Source organism: Vigna unguiculata, chromosome 2, assembly GCF_004118075.2.
Source record: "Vigna unguiculata cultivar IT97K-499-35 chromosome 2, ASM411807v1, whole genome shotgun sequence".
Lineage (NCBI taxonomy): Eukaryota > Viridiplantae > Streptophyta > Magnoliopsida > Fabales > Fabaceae > Vigna > Vigna unguiculata.
The window spans coordinates 7,666,768-7,683,788 of NC_040280.1; the positions used below are offsets into that span (position 1 = coordinate 7,666,768).

The window sequence follows — 17,021 nt, forward strand, 5'->3', positions numbered from 1 at the left end:
CATGAAAACAAAAAGTGGTGTCACGATCAAGTACTGAGTCAGAATACAAAGCTTTAGCTAACCTAGCAGCAGAAGTAACTTGGATCATATCACTTCTAGATGAGCTGAAATTTCCTATGCCTAGAAAGTCGGTTTTGTGGTGTGATAACTTGAGTGCTAAGGCACTGGCAACCAATCCAGTGATGCATACTCGGTCTAAACATATTGAGATAGATGTTCACTACATTCGTGATCAAGTGCTTCAAAATCAAGTCACAATAGCCTATGTGCCTACGGCAGATCAAATTGCAGAATGTTTAACCAAATCTCTCACACACACAAGATTCAACATCTTGAGAGACAAACTTGGAATGACTGAGTTACCTTAGTTTGAGAGAAGGAATTAGAGAAAGTTGTGATTCTAATTATTAGAATCAATGTCAGAGATATTATGTCAATAATATTATTCCAGTATCTCTGATATTTTGTCCATTTGTGTGCAACCATCATTATTAATTATTTCTTACATTATTTCTTGTATTCAATGATGACTTTATTGCAGATATTATTAATTGTACTGTATCGTGTTTATATAAACACAACATCTACAATACGAATGTAGAATTGCACGACAATATTCCTCCATTTTATTTTTCTAGTGACACTCACATCCTTGATAATTACAACATCACGTATCAATTAACATGTAGAAATTATGGCGTGAAGCTCAAACTTGAATTTAGCTGCAAATATTAAAACATGAGTTTTCAATTTATCAGCACACTGCCTTTTAAGTTTGATTCTGAAACAAGAATACTAAAACTAGGGAAACACACCAAGTTGAACAAATAGCAAAACTTTCCAAAAAAGATTCATTTTGTCTTTATGATATGAGTAGTGAGATAAAAAAAAGTTGACCAATTTCGTGATGGGCTTTGAGATTAGCCATGGCCATTCGTCTGGAAAATGCTTCTATACATTTGGAAATGTCGATTTAACATTGGAAAGGGGAAGAAGACACGCTGAAGCAGCAAGCCCATGGAAGAAGATGATGATATTGATGGTGCATAGTTTAAAACCAAATGAAAGATTGAAACTTTTTGGCTTCATTTGGTGGGTTTTGGAGATGGAAGCAAAGAGAACAAAAAATCACTTTACAATATTGTTTGACTATTAAATGATACAAACTAATTTAAAAATGATCATCACCAAAATAACCAACATAAACTACAATTTTCATATTTCACGAAAATTTTCTTGAAGATTTCTTCCAAAATATTTACAAGAAAAGGATTTCATACTATTTTTTCTACAAATCTTATCGATAAATAATACCTTCGTAGATAATTAATTACCCTAAAATTTAAAATTTGCAGAAAATTTCTTATAATTTTTTTAATAAAAAATTATTCGTTGCAAATTATTTTATAAAAAGTATTCGTTGCAAATTTTTTTACCAAAAATATTTTGTAATAATATTTCCTGTGAAAAAAATTCAATTTAAAAAATAATAAGTACTTTTTCTTCTAATTTAAAATCCGCAAATAAATTTCTTACAAATTTTAAGTAATTTCTTGAGAAAGAAATTCCCAACTATTTTTTTCTAGAAAATTGATTTTGTAAGTACATTTTTCTACTAATATATTTTATAAAATAATCCGTAAGAAGTTTTTTATATATTTTAAAAAAATATATAATTACTCTTTGGTGTTGTTATTTTAGTTTTTATATGTTTTTTAAATGTAATTTTTTCTAATTTTAAATGTCCTCTCTATAGCAAGAATTATAGATTATAATGGATCAGTTTATTTGGAGGGAGCTCATTAATTTTGGTTGTTTTCTATTGAATGTTATGTAATTCTTCCTTAATGATTTCATATATTATAAGTGTTTAAAATACGTAAAAATTTCATATAAACTTGACACTTATCATGCTTTAATTGATTATATATTGTAAGTAAATAACCCATTTTAGCTTATAATTACAAAATAAGGTACTAAAAAGAAGAAAAATAAGAAATTGATGATATTTTTATGATTTTGTAGCAATTTTTTGAAGAATTAAAAATGATGTAGCTGAGCTCCAAAATTCATGGCTGAGCTCTAGTAAGGCGGTCAAGAAATGCCTACAAAAATAGCATCCCAAAGCATGATATACACCACCATTCTTCCTTCTTTTTCCAAAGTCAAAAGGGAAGAACATAAGCGTTATCAAGAAAGGAAGGATGGCTTCTCCAAAGCAAGGAGTTAAATCTTTAGTAAAGATTAGAAAAAACCTCATGGAAGGAAGGAAAAATTACTTCCTCAAATGAAGTTAAACTCAATCAACAAGAGCTTCAAGACTTTGGAGTCAAATTCTTTCCAAAAAGAGAGAATGATGAGCCCATAACCCCTACCAAGGATGAAGGTACATGGCACATGCTTAAAGAGAATAAACATATTTAGAAGAGGAGTTTCTTCACCTTCTTTTGATTTAGTTTTATCTTGACTTTCTTAAATGATGAAACATTGACCCCAACCAAGGATGAAGGTACACGCTTAAGAAGACTAAGCATGTTTAGAAAGGAAGTTCACTAATCCTTCATTCCTTTTCATTTGTGTTTATTATTTTTGATTCCCAAAGTTGACTTAGTTGAATCAACTTTAGTTGACTTGTTGACCTTTGACTAGGTTTGACTTATTGACTATAGTTGACTTGACTTAAGCCAACATGCTAATCTATGTTTATTTGCTTTGTAGGTTAATTAGGAGTAAGAAAGCAATGCTAGGTGGCGCATGGTGATTGGGGAGCATAAATGATGTGGAAGAGAGAGTAAAGCAAAGGCATAAAGCATAAAGCATAAAGTAAAAGGCATGAAGCAAGTGTACCTATGTACCTTTGGTCTCCTTTGTTTTTAGCACTCTTTGGCCACTTTTTGGAGACATATGAGACACATTCTTTGTCTCCTTTTGTGCTAGAACGAAATTAGCATTGCACACACCATAGCTAGCTCTTTTGTCTCTCATTTTTTGTAACCTTATTTGACCTAGTTTCTAGAAGCTAGGGTTAGGTTTTTGTAAAGACATCCTTAGGTATCTTTTATTTGCTTAGAGGCCCCTAAACTCTTTTATATAAGGGGTGCTCCTAGACATGTAAAAGGGTTGAACATTTTGAAGTAAATACACTCTTGTGTCTCAACCATTTGTGAGAGTTTCCTCCTTTGGGAGTGAATACTTCTAAGCCTTATCTTGCATAGCAAGTGGCGGCACACATCCACTCATCTTCAAGGTTGTCATGGCTTCTAGCCTAGCCTTGTAGTGGCGTGCTTCTCACATTTTTACCATTTCTTTTCTTTCCATTTTATGTTTTCTTCTTCCTTTAATTGTTCTTGGTTTTCTATGGTTTATGTGCTTTCCATTTCCTTTTTGTTTTGAATCAATCCATCATCTTCTTCTCTTGAGCTTTGTCAAAGGAACCTTCACATCTAGATAGCTTGCTATCTTAATGTCCAGTGGGGATTTCACTTAGCTTTCTTAATCAACTCACACCATATTCAATAATCTTAAAAAGGAACAAGATAATCCTTCATCACTAAAGTTGATTCATGTTGACTTGACTTTGGTTGAGTTGACTTGGCTTAAGTTAACATATTGACTCTTTGGTTGTTTGTTTTGTAGGAATAAGCTAGACCCAACTTGAAGAAGGATAACACTACTCGGAGTAAAGGAAAGGCTTGCACTTGAAACCACATATGCTAGGAATCTCTTTTGGAGAGCTTGAAGAGCAAGTTTGACCATCTCTTTTAGGAGGTCAAAGATGCTACATATGAAGGCTTGGAGATCAAGCTAAGGTTGTCTCCTTTTCATGACACCTTCTTTAGACCTAGTTTTTAGAACTTAATTTTGTGTTATTGCACATTTATCCTTAGCTTTATATTTTTGAAAGGGACCCTTTTCCACATTTATAAGAGGGATTCTCCTAGACTATTGCAAACGTAGTAAAATAATCTCTTTGTTTTACCTTTTGATATATTCTCCTTGGAATGTGTTCTTCACTAGTCTTATATTTAGATAGCAACTCAAGTGAGTAGCTTTCCCTCCTCTTCCATGTCTTCCATCTTTTATCATCTTTCTTCCTTTTATGTTGATTTTAATTTGCATATATCATGTATTTGTGTCCTTATTTTGATTTTCTTGTTAAGTGAACCTCTCTTCTTCTCTTGAGCTATTAGAAGTGAATATTCACATCAAGATTATCTTAATGTGGACATCTTCTTAGAGCTTTCTTAATCACCATATATTGCTAATGCTAAAAAAGACTAACACACAATAGCCAATATAACAGTAGTTCCTTTGTATTATTATAATAGTGATGAAGAACAATCGCTGTTTTCTCCAATAAGTTCTTAAAAGTAAAAAACAACAATGCAAAATATAGTTAAAAGAAATTGCTATAAATGACGTCCAACTCCAGCAGTTATACTAATACACCACACCTGAAAGTGATTAATAAGAGAAAGTAAGAATAGAGTTCCAGAGAGCAGAAGAAGAGCACAGAAAAAAATTATCAACAAGAAAGTTCATACCAACATGCATGCCTTCGTCATTCCACACAGTCAAGTCTCGTAAATAAGTGTTTCTCTTTCCGATTCCTTTTGTTCTCCTTCAATCCCGTAAGAAAAGGACCTGTTGTAACAACAAGCTCCGATTCCATGTTTCTATTTTCCACTTCATCCCCCTAGTCTGTTATACCAAGCCATGCTTACACACCCCATTGATCAAGATATCATTCATAAATTAGCCTTTAAAAGGTCTTAAACTGTGGTTGCAGCCCCATTGTGTTAAGTGAATGACTCTGGTGTGATTGCATAGACATCAAAAAACATGATACAGCGGTTGCACACTCCACAATAAAACCTTAATAATAGTGTCATTCAACGAGGTACAAATCAAGACTGCGTCTTACAGGTACAAGCATACACATTCCACAATTTCAACAGAAAACATGTTTTACCTCCCTCGTTTACCCATAGGAAAAGTAGAAGCCAAAACACCATAAACAACCAAATTAAACATGTCTTGTCAACAAGACAAAGTAAACCCACGGACAGAGTACTAATTACAATCTTATACAGGTCCAATAGCCAATTCCCCAAAACCCAAATGAAAACAAATAACTCTACAAACAGAATTCCATTCTGATGCTGACATCTAAACCAGCATGTGAAACCTCTCGAAATTATATCTGCACATCAATAATTATTTTCAATTGGTAGAGCCACGGTTTCAAATGCAGCAGTTACAATTCCATTTGTCACTAGTAAAATTGCAGACACATTCAGTTAAAGCAGCCACATCGAGGATTTAACCAAAAGCACAACACCATAGTTCTGGATCACAGGCTAAACCATGGTAGAGTGACACAAAGAATCAAGCCACACAAAGAATGGAGAAGCCAAAATACCAAACTCATCAGCACAGATTGTCTCAGAAATAACAATGAAAAACATGAAATCAACGAGTCATTTTCATTTGAAAGGTAAAAAACACATTAATAAACTACTACGTGACCTGAATTTAAGAAAAAATGGAAAGATCTCTTGTTCTGTCATTCATTCACTCCAGTACTTCTCTTCAACCTCTTTCTCCTCTTCCTCCTCACTCTCCGATACACTCGTCTTGAAAGCAATCACATCCTCCGCCGCGGCGCTCCGAAACAACCCGATATCCACGGCGCCACTCACCATGTGATACCCACGTGACCTCATATCCCTCGCCCCATCAAACGCCGTGGCGAAGCCCGCAAGGTAAGCCCCGCTATCGACGTCGTCGTTTCGGCTCTCCAACACCTTTCTCTCGGTCTCCCTTAACACTTCCCTCACCCTCTTGTTCCCCGGGTCCCACAAGTACCCCAAACTAGCGCTCAGATCCAACGGCCCCATTTGCACGCAGTCCACGCCGTCAACGGCCGCGATCTCGCCGGCGTTGGCCGCTCCCTCCTCGGACTCTACCTGGCACATGATCAGAAGCTCATCCAGGTAATTACCGATGTACCCATCGTCGAAGCCGTATTTCGAGGCACGGACGATGGGGTGGGCGGCGCCGCGGATACCGGCGGGGGGGAAGCGGCAAAAGGAGACGGCTTGGTGGGCCGATTGGGCGGTGTCGATCATGGGGAACATTATGCCCTGTGGGCCGAGGTCGAGGGCTTTCTTGGCCCACGCGGCGGTGGACTCCGGGACGCGGAGGATGGCGGCGGTGTCAGCGGCAGCGAGCGCGTGGAGGCAAGGGAGCGCGTCGCGGATGCCGCCGGGGCCGTGCTCCATGTCGACGACAACGAAGTCGTAGCCGGCGAGGGCGGCGATCTCGGCGAGGGTGGGGGAGAAGGAGAGGAGGAAGAGACCGTAGAGGGTGTCGCCGTTGCGTAGGCGGGACTTGAGGTTGAGCGGGGAGACGGCAGCGGCAGCGGAGGAGGGGAGGGATTTGGGAATGGGGAGTTGGGTGTGGAATTTTGAGGAAATGGATAGAGGGAAGGGTTGGAATTTGAAATTGGAAGGCGTTAGAAAATGTGATTTTGGTTTTTGGAGAAGGGAAGAGGGAGGGATGACGGTGGTAGCGACGGTGGTGGTAGTGGTCGTTATGCTCACCATTTTTGTGTTGCTTCTAGAGTCCACTCTAGTGTAGTGATGTCTCTGTCAACTTCTGTTTTTTTTGGATAGAAGAAGAATAAGGTGGGAAGAGTCATAAACTTTTTACCTATTAAATTTTACTTAAAATAAGAATATACAAGTAACTGTAACTTTGTCTATAGCTATATACATATTAATTAGGACTATACATAACTTTCAATATTTTAATATTACAACAATAATGTGTGTGAGAGATAACTCCAACTCATTAGATATTGAATTATGATATTATATTTATTATTATTGATTCATATAAGCTTTAATCGACTATTAAATCTTAATCAATATCCATAATCAATTTGATTTTGAAAATAACTTTTTATTTTTTTCAAACTTATAAGAAGAACTTGCACACAAAAATTAAGGTTCATTTGATCACTTTTGTTTTGTTTTTCTTTCTTTTATACTTTTAAGATTAATGAAAATTAACACTTTGATATTTAATATTCCTTTCATTTAAACTATTTATCAAGATTTAACACCTTATTTATAGTAGTAATATACTAAAATTTACAAGGTTAAATGATCCATATTTACGCTTTTAACTTTTAACTCTTGCTCTCAGACATTATGAGCGAAAAAATAGTATTATGTACAAATAAAAATATTACTTTAATACAGATGTTTTAAATATGATTTTTCTTAAAATTATAAAACTTACGCTAAAATCATAGTTTTATTCCTAAACAATAAATAATTCTCATTACAAGTCTTTTTACTCTTTTACAATCATATATAGAGTACTTCTATACATAAAATATTTTCAAACTAATTCATATTTTTTTTAAATTAATTAATTTAATTAGTTACGTTGAATTTATTAACATTTATATTATTCTTTCAAAGTTATCTCTAATATTTTGAAAATTAATCATCGCTTGGTTTATTTAATTGTTTCTGATTTACTTAAATAACGTTCGATTAATTAATTAAAAGTATTTTAAGAAGAAATCATTAAGGTAAAATACCATTAGAAAATGGTCTTATAAAATTTTTTGAAAAGGGTTTTATATACAGTGATGAAAGGGGATAAAAGGACCTACTCCAGTGACAGTGGAAAAAAAAATTACTCTACTACTCCTGGTGACATTTACATGATAATATTTACTTACATCACAAAATTAATGATACGAAAAATGAAAATGATAAATGCCCTGAATGAAAAAAACTGATTAGCATGCGGCTAACCTTGCATTGGTCGTTTCCCTCTGGGGTCTACTTCTGCAGTAGCACTGGAGCTTGGTGTTGTTGATGATGTTGCAGAAGTGGTATTATTATTAGTGCCATAGGTGCTTGAATCACCGGTGTGCGAATGAGAGTCATCATCAAGCCCAGAAGAAAACGTTGCAGAGGGTCTGTGAGGCACTCTTCTGAATCTGGAACCAGCCATTCCTGGTCTTGTCGGTTCTTCCATGTGGTTCGATTTCTTTGACAGCATCACCACCACACGTCCCATGGTTGGACGCTGGTTTGGATCACCTTGGGTGCACAACAGACCCAGTTTAATGCACATTTCTACTTGTTCTGTTATCACTGAAGACCCCAATGCAGGGTCCACCATTTCCAAGGCCCTCCCCTTCTTGTATAGCCAGTATGCCTATAAGATCAAAGGACCATCAACAGAGTAATGAAGCCAACTACATTAAATGTACACAACTTTGGACTCGTTTATGCTAAAGATGATTTTAAAGTTTTCTGTTTATAATGAATGTCAACAGAACACAAATGTTTGAATATAGCATGTTATGGGTTCTAGGAGGAGACCGAATCATCTGCATTTATTTATTTATTTATTTATTACTAGAAGTACTTTATCTTACAGCTGTAAAAAATGCTTTATAAGGGTTGGGTTGAGATCTTTAATATTGTTATTTTATTTCAATATTTTTGTGTATGTTTATTTTTATTTATTAAATACAATATTTTATTATTAAAAGGGTTGCAAAGTGGAAGTATTAGAAAATATGAATACCAAAGTAAAAATTTTCGACCTTAACAAGAAATGACCAACATGTAGTAATCCACGTGAAATTAGACTAGTTTGACATGACTCATCATATTTTAATTTGTTGGATCAAGTCAAACTTTTGACAGTTCTGATTATAAAAAAGAAAAAAAAAACTATTGACAAATATGCATTTTCGTATTCCACTAAAAAGTTGCATTAATGTTTAATATATACTTAGAGATAAAACAAGAATGATAAATTTATAAATGATATGATGTGATAAAAAAGGTCAATAGAAAGAAGAATACGCGTGTCATAAATGTAGATAAAATCAAAGAATATGTATATTATTGCTCGTATGGTATTTTAAGCGTACAATCTTCATTGTTTCTATATTATTTTTAACTTGTAAATTATAGCCAAATTGGAAATACAAATAATTTTAAGATCTTAAGAATCTTACAACAAAAATGTTTGTTAAGAAGTTCAAAAATATTTTATGGTCTTGCTTACCGGTGGCTGAAAGCACTGTTTAAGGGAATTAATATGTATTAGATTTTATAAAAAATACATAAGTGTGATATTAAATTAAATCTGACCTAATCATTATTAATATAATTTTATTTTATTTAAAAGACAGAAATGTCTATAATTGTTATACATGTATGTTTCATATTTTATTTAACATTTATTAATAAAAGTTAAAAAAATAATTAAATAATAAAATAATTATATTTTAGTGTTGTTAAAAATTAAATATAAAGAAATTTAAATTAACAATACAACCATTAAAAAATAGTGTTAAATATCTACAAAATTTATAAAAAAGAAACAAAAATAAAATATTTTAGTAGAAAATTTAAAAATTCCAAAGTCATTACATCATCAGTAAATTATTGTCTAAAGCTTTAAAAGACTGTTTTTGTCCTTATAAAATTTGTTATATAAATTTATACTATCTTAATTAATATAATTATTTCAACAACCGATGCAAATGAATTATTCTTAACGATTGTCTAGACGTATTTTTCATATTTTATTGTTAAAAATCATTATAGATTTATTATAGATATGATTTTTTATGATAGTTAATGTAAAACGAAGAAACTAAGAGGCAGGAGATAATAATTTAGAAAAAGAAAAAGTTTTTACCCAGTCGAGGAGATTCTGCGCACTCGAGTTGGCATCAAAGGAGGAATTTCTCCGGCCAGTGACCAATTCCAACACCAAAACTCCATAGCTAAATACGTCAGCCTTCACAGATAAATGGCCATACATTAAATATTCTGGAGCCAAATACCCGCTGCATATAAAATCATATTTCCTAAGTTATTTCTTCTTCATCATCATTATTATTGTACCATTAAAGAGACATACACTAAATGATTTTTCAAGTTTCCTTCATTGATTGAGTTTTGAATAGTATGATACTGAGTTTAGAGTTTAGACTTTTGGGAATGCGGTTGGTAGAAAAGTTGGTTAAGGATGAAAAGTGATGCAAACTTACTTGGTTCCAGCCACACGGGTGTTGACGTGGGTTTGGTCTTCGGGGAAGAGTCTGGCGAGACCAAAATCTGCTATCTTAGGCCCCCATTTTTCATCCAGTAAGATGTTACTGGCCTTTATGTCGCGATGGATTATGCAGTTGTGAGAGTCTTCGTGAAGATAAAGCAGACCCCTTCCCACCCCATTGATGATGTCAAATCTACATTTCCAGTTTAGCTCTTCTTTCTTCCCCGTTTCTGCATCAATTAATGTAAAGAAGTAAAAAATCAGTTTCTTTTATTTCAAATCTTTAATTAGGGGAAAATATAGAAAAACACTTGATGATTAGTCTAATTTTTTATTGGGTAAAATATTTTTTGCCCTGGTAAAAGAAAAATGACTTCCGTCATGGGGAAGTTTCTTTGATTCTTCTTCGAAGGTGGAGGTGTGCTGCAATCTGGAAGCTTTCCAGTTGCAAGTTGTGTGCCTATATAATTTATTAGAAAGTTACGTGTTTGTCAAATAAATTAATAATTTTATGCTTGTGAAGGTCAAGATGATTTAGTGCTGTCTCTTTCCAGTGTCCACAGGCTCATGACAATAAATACTTTATATGAGAAGGGATGAAAAAGAAGGATGTTTTGGGACCCATAGGTTTGGTTGCAATAATGATTAAAAAAACTGAATCTAGCCAATGGAAGCCACACACAAAAAAAAATGTCTAGAAACAGAACAAGTTTATTGAGAAACAATGAAATGTCAACTGAAGGGAAAACCTATCATGTTAATGAAAGTTTATTACTGGCCATTCCTCGGTTTTTCTTTCGCTTCCCAAAACCAGCAGAAAACTGCTGAAGGTAAATTTTTCTTACCAAAATTTCTTCTGTAAAAGAAAATAATGCATGTAAATGAAGAGGGTGGTTTAGAAAGAAAGACTCACTGAAGAGAAACTTGTCAAGGCTCTTGTGAGGGACATACTCATAAACAAGAAGCTTCTCGGAGGCATGAGCGCAGTAACCGATCAGATTCACCACATTTCGGTGCTGCACACGACCCAACAACTTGGCCTCGTTGATGAACTGGGTCTTCCCTTGATTCGATCTACGCGATAACCTCTTCACTGCAATCTCTCTCCCGTCACTCAATTTCCCCTTCAAAATTACACAAACATTAGAATAAGTCTAACATTTTTTGTATACCAATTAAAATCAAAAACTAGTTTTTATTATTCCGTGTTGAATTGAACTTTCTCCAAAATTATTCTAATTCCAATCTCTACACCTTTCTGGAACAGAAAATTAAAAAATCATTTTGCAGAAGCATTTAGCCTTAGTTTGGAAATCCGTTTTAACCCATCTAAGCATGCGTTCACCGCAAAGGGTCACTTTTTTTTACCAGGGAAAAGCAATATATTATATACCATTTGGCAAAGAGGCCACATAACCCTTACATCACCTGAAATTCAGAAATTTCATGAGGATATTTCTCAGTCCAAATTTTGTTCATCTAACAAAACAAATGCTAATTGTGCAAGTGTACGCATATTTGCTGTACGACGAACCAAAAATCATTTTAGTCGTGTTACTGCTTGATGAACTCAATTTCAGTTTAACAGGACGTATTTCTCCCTTTTTCCTTCAAAGAAACAATTTGCTCTTCTTCATTTACGCATTGAAACTCATAATTATGAGTTGGAATTCACAAAAATGCTTTTCAAATTTTAAAGCAAACATCACTTTTGTGTGTCTAGACGCTCGTCCATTACTCTGAAACAAGCATATGAAGCTTCTATGTTTCATGTGGAAATCGAGTCAAAAAAAAAAAATCATATACTTTTATTTTCGCGAATCAGAATCAAACATGTACTTTAATTCACTTAAACAATACAGATTTATGTTAAAAGGTCATGAAAAATGAGCGAAATGAAACTTGGATTCTAATCGAAGAACAACCCAAATAGTATTTTTATACCTAAGTTTTCTCTTTCAGACAATTTAATCTTAATCAACTCAAACACGAAAAATCAGTAAAGATTGACAATTGAATTACCTTAAAGACGGGTCCAAATCCTCCTTCACCAAGTTTGTTAAGAATGCTAAATTTGTTTGTAGCAGCGACCAATGTTTCGTAAGAGAAGACCTTATTCTCCTGTGCAGCTAAGTTCTGCATATCATCTTCGCTATGTTCCTCTAATCATGCACAAAAAGTGTACAATTTCTTTATGATCGGAAAACAGATTCAAAAAGTTATTTAAGAAGAAAAAAAAAAGGAACTGGATTTTTTTTACCTTTACCTTTACTGGAACTGAATTTGAAGGGCTTGATGAGATTGTGAAAGAACGTGTTGGGTTTGGTCATCGCGCTCTACGCATAAAAAATGAGCCCATGAAACACAGACAAAGGAAAATTTTCGAACGAAACAGTGAGAGATGCGAATTTGGGAGCTGGAAAAGATGAAAGTGTTTGGCAATGGAACGAAGCTTTTCTCGTATGAATGAAGGAAAAAGTTTTCCGCATTGCGAATTGATAATTTATAGTGGAGGCGTGTTGTTTTGTTCGTGTTGACCCATTATTGACTTTCTGACAATTTTCATTTACGTATTCTCATTTTTATTATTATTTTGAAAAATCTTTGGGTTCGTTCTTGCAGTGCACACAATATTTTCCATGGAAAAAAAGTCACTTTTTAAACTTTAATGATAAATGAAAGTACCTTGCAAAGAAGAGTGCTATAAATGTAATTAAAGTTTAGACTATAAACAAGGGCATAATTAATATTATTTTAAAATTTGAAACAGTAGGTAAATGAAAATAAAAACCTTTAAAAAGTATTAAATAGTTTAAAAGGAAAAGAAAATGTTGGTAACCAACAATTTGTTTCTTCCAGAAATAATAAGTTTTAAACGAGTTTAACTTAATTTTAAACTTTATTAAGTATGTTTAATTCTTATCATAAAAAAGTATAACATGAAGGAATTCCAACTAAATGTCTCTCTTACTTATTACATTTGACTGTATTTGAAATATTTGGACTAATTATGAGAAGATGTTTAAATTTCTCTGTTGATGCTCTTTATTTAATTCGTGATTGACGAAAATTTTTCTCATAGGAGTCAACATACTCATGTTTTAGTTCCTCAATCACTTTTATATGTATGCTTCAAAGAGTATTACAATTACTTTTGAAAGAAGCACATAGGATAAGCTTTTAAGAGTAGAAAAAAAAACTGCACCCACAATAAAGGAGAGAGAAATGCAATATATTTATCTTCGTATCATTTTTAATAAACTTATTTATATATATATATATATATATAATAAAGAAAATGGAAGAAAATATATAGGTCCTTTATGTTCGAGCACATTTAACTAAATGTTCTGATTCCGATCCAAATTTGTTCGGCAACCATCATTCATTAGGAATGACCACCGCGTCCCCGAGATATTATCCGTTTTAGAACGTGTGAGCTCTGCAGACGACTCGGAGGGTAGAAAAAGGTAGGAGTATTTAAACTTCCCTTGACCTTCAGTGATGTGAGACTTATTGGGTGTACCGGTACACAAATATTTCTATTTCTATAAAACAGAATAAGAATAAACCTATCAATATGAACTATTCATTTAAAAAAAAAAATTGAAAATTTAGATCGAGTAACACATTTTACCATCTATTCACTATAAAACCAAATTATCTTAACATAAAATCATTTTTGTCTTAATTATGTTAACTAAAACTATTTAATGTTCATGCTAAAACCATAATTAAGAAATCTAATTATCTTAATCTAAAGTATTTTTTGTTATCTTAATTATGTTAATTAGTATTTTTTTTTCATGTTAAAATCATAAGTGAGAAGAACACAAAAACAACATTTATACAATGTTAAAAATTTAAATCTTACTAAGAAACTAAAATAGAAGAAATAATAATGGTAAGAAATTAAAACATTTAAAACTATAATATAAACAATTGTAAGGTATAAAATTTAGTTCATACTTCTACCATAAATTTTCCCATTGCATTCAAGTTAGTTGCATAATTACTTTCTAAAATAATATTAAATTTTAGCCTTATGTTATTGGATCGATCATGTTATTTCATTATCAATATGATCAAATTATATTCCAAAAAAAAAAAAAACAAAGGAGGTTTTAAGGGTCAAGAAAGGTGGGGGATCAACACATAGGGCCAACTAACACATGTAGGAGTGGGAAATATAACTTGTGTACTATAATTTAACTTGCTCACCTTTGTTCACAGTTTGATATTCCCTTTGTGTCCACGATCTCCCGCCACCTGATTTTGTGTATGCTACTCAGATATTCATGCGGAAAGTATTCTGAAGATATCATTTGAGCCAAGACTGAACACTGCATCGATGAAGTGGGTGTTCAAAACACAACCAGGCATGCACTTGGTTGTTGATAGGATTCTAAGTGTTCTACTAAAAGTTGTTAAAAGTTGTTAGAAGTTCTAGAAATCTCTTTGTAATTATCAAAGTTCTTAATATATAGAGATCGATGATGTCCTGTTTTAAATGAATCAATAGAATAAAAACCTGCTTTCTTTTAGATTACTGTGCAACAAATAAACTTTTCTACAAGTTCTTTCAAAAGAAGAAAATAAACTAGTGAAGCATTCTTCATTTTGTGGATTTCATTCCTAAATTAGTGCTAGAGGATGCACACTAAGAGGAAGTGTAAGGTGTGTTGCTAGCAATTTGTGTAAGTACCATTGTCCTTATGAAATTGTGTATGTGTCTACCTTGTCCCACATGTAAGCATGAGTCTAGGTGATGAACAATTCACTCCTCCAATGAAACAACCACCAAATACCAATGTCCCCCATCTTTAACCGGTAAGTAAATCTGTAAATTGTGCGAGATAGAACATGAGCAACCTTTCTATAAACATTATATCAAATAAAATGTTACTTCAATGGTGTTATCACTTTACACATTTAAGACTAGAGAAGGGTGGCATCAAATGTATTGCATAAGTCGTTGTGAGTCGGTTAACTGATTGTCCTTGAAGAACATCATCCTATAACCAAACATATATGTCAGGCCAACATGTTTTGCTTCTGATTAGATCAGATCAAATCAGTAAGAACAAAAAATGCACATACCGCAAACGAGGATGGTAATGACCAAACAGTTTGGTCAGTTAGTTGATGAAGTTGCATCAAGGTAGTTTTCAAGGCCATAATATTAATAATCTGTTGTCAAGAACATAAAACACAACATTCAAATAACCATTATACGAACATAGCACATCCCATTTGGCATAGAATAGAATCTATGCCTAACCTTATCTTCAATCTCCCTGCCTGGACAAAGACACTGAATGTCTTCTGTGGTAGCAAACTTGTTTCCAATCCTTAGTACAACCTCCCTGCCAGAGTGTACCCATGTGTTCAGTTAGGTGCATATGTGTGAAGCTTTTCAACAAACATTAAGTAATCACTTAATCAAACTAGAAACTTAACCAAGAATTAATCTTGTTACCTGAGATGATTCTCTGGATTAAACATATATGCACATACTTTAATCTCAGCAGGAGTTATAGCATCTCAGGTGAAGGAGGAAACTTGGACCTGATGAACTGACAACAGATTAATGATTAGATAAATATTAATATCAATTGAACTTAATTAACCAATGCAACTCTCATCATATTAGACATTATACCATAGATATTCCCTTTCTATTACAGACAGGGACTTTCTCGTCACATCCTTGTATGACAAAATGGTATGTGACTTGAGTGTTGGGGTCTTCATTGTTCGGTACGTGGCCAATGGAGCTGGAAATTGTTCTATAAGAACATTAGTTAACCTTGGTACTGAATTGAAGTTGCCAAGACCCTGTTGTTACATTTGAGTGACTAATTATTACAAGGTGTAATGAATTAACATTAAAAACATCTATTTATCAAGGTGTACAAACCATTGGTACTACTTTTGATTGTTTCACTCTCTTGAAGTTGCTTATGCAAATCTGCATTTTATTTGAATAATCCTTTGTATTAATTTTGCACTTCATCATCTGCATTGACCTGGAATGCAGGAAATCATTGAAAGGCTTAATACCCTTGGAGTCATGGTCAAAAAGATTAGTGTAGTCATCGTCATCAGAGAAATTATTGCGCCCATATGAAAGTTTGACCCTTTTGTTGGGAATTTGATCACGACTTAGTGTACTATTCTGGATTCTCTTGCTGGTTTTGAAATGATTTTGTGGCCAAAATATCCTAGCATGTTGCCTAATTTTTGTTGATGTGCGAGTATTGTGAGCCGATTCCAACTTGACCAGGGAATTGAAAACAAAGCGTGATGATTTTTTAAGTTCATCAGAATGAGTTGCTACATCCTGTAACATCAAAATCAGTATCAAAACCATCAGGTTTTGATTCGTAACATCACACATGTAGCATAAAGTTTCCTAACATTAAAATGACATGTCATTCTTGTCTACGAAATCATAAAGACTCATCAATTTTGTTTGCTAAAATCCTCCAAATGTCTTGGAGTAGCTAATTTCCATTTATGGGTTTAGATGCAATAAATCTTGAGTCTATAGTTTTCTTTTCATTTCAATATGATATAAATATATATACACTACTTTATATCTTTGCAAATCTTTTATAAAAACTATAAAAAATTTCTTTAGTTTTGTTTTTCTAATGTTAGAATTGTAATTATCTCTCCCATTCAATCACACTGTAATTAACCGGTAAATATAGGTTACTTGTCAGTAAAAATCACTTGATTTATCAATTATACTATTTGTAGTTAACACTTAAAAAACAAATTGGATACGTGTACGTGTACCATTCAATCTTGTGATTATATTTAAAAATGCTATCCATAACTTTATTAAATCATTATATTTCCAAGGTTAACTGTCATAAAATCAGAACTTTACTAGTAAAAATAGATAG

At 33.3% G+C, this 17,021-nt stretch overlaps 2 protein-coding genes across 6 annotated transcripts; both read right to left on the bottom strand.

Moving 5' to 3' along the window:
* Nucleotides 1–4,288: 4,288 nt before the first annotated feature.
* LOC114173935 (2-keto-3-deoxy-L-rhamnonate aldolase) lies at nucleotides 4,289–6,758 on the bottom strand. Of its 4 annotated transcripts, none has more exons than XM_028058629.1 (3): nucleotides 5,530–6,758; nucleotides 4,545–4,701; nucleotides 4,289–4,454 (listed from the first exon to the last, which is right to left on the bottom strand). In XM_028058629.1, exon 1 carries the CDS (start codon nucleotides 6,606–6,608, stop codon nucleotides 5,571–5,573), a length of 1,038 nt encoding a protein of 345 aa, XP_027914430.1. In that variant the 5' UTR covers nucleotides 6,609–6,758; the 3' UTR covers nucleotides 4,289–4,454; nucleotides 4,545–4,701; nucleotides 5,530–5,570. The 4 variants fall into 4 exon arrangements, with proteins under 4 accessions (XP_027914430.1, XP_027914429.1, XP_027914428.1 ...); XM_028058628.1 differs by having other exon boundaries at nucleotides 4,545–4,813; XM_028058627.1 differs by having other exon boundaries at nucleotides 4,545–5,203.
* Nucleotides 6,759–7,701: 943 nt separating this feature from the next.
* LOC114168430 (putative receptor-like protein kinase At4g00960) lies at nucleotides 7,702–12,608 on the bottom strand. Of its 2 annotated transcripts, none has more exons than XM_028053233.1 (6): nucleotides 12,368–12,608; nucleotides 12,130–12,269; nucleotides 11,021–11,231; nucleotides 10,103–10,337; nucleotides 9,748–9,898; nucleotides 7,702–8,244 (listed from the first exon to the last, which is right to left on the bottom strand). In XM_028053233.1, exons 1-6 carry the CDS (start codon nucleotides 12,435–12,437, stop codon nucleotides 7,831–7,833), a joined length of 1,221 nt encoding a protein of 406 aa, XP_027909034.1. In that variant the 5' UTR covers nucleotides 12,438–12,608; the 3' UTR covers nucleotides 7,702–7,830. The 2 variants fall into 2 exon arrangements, with proteins under 2 accessions (XP_027909034.1, XP_027909044.1); XM_028053243.1 differs by having other exon boundaries at nucleotides 12,374–12,591.
* Between the last annotated feature and the right edge of the window lie 4,413 nt (nucleotides 12,609–17,021).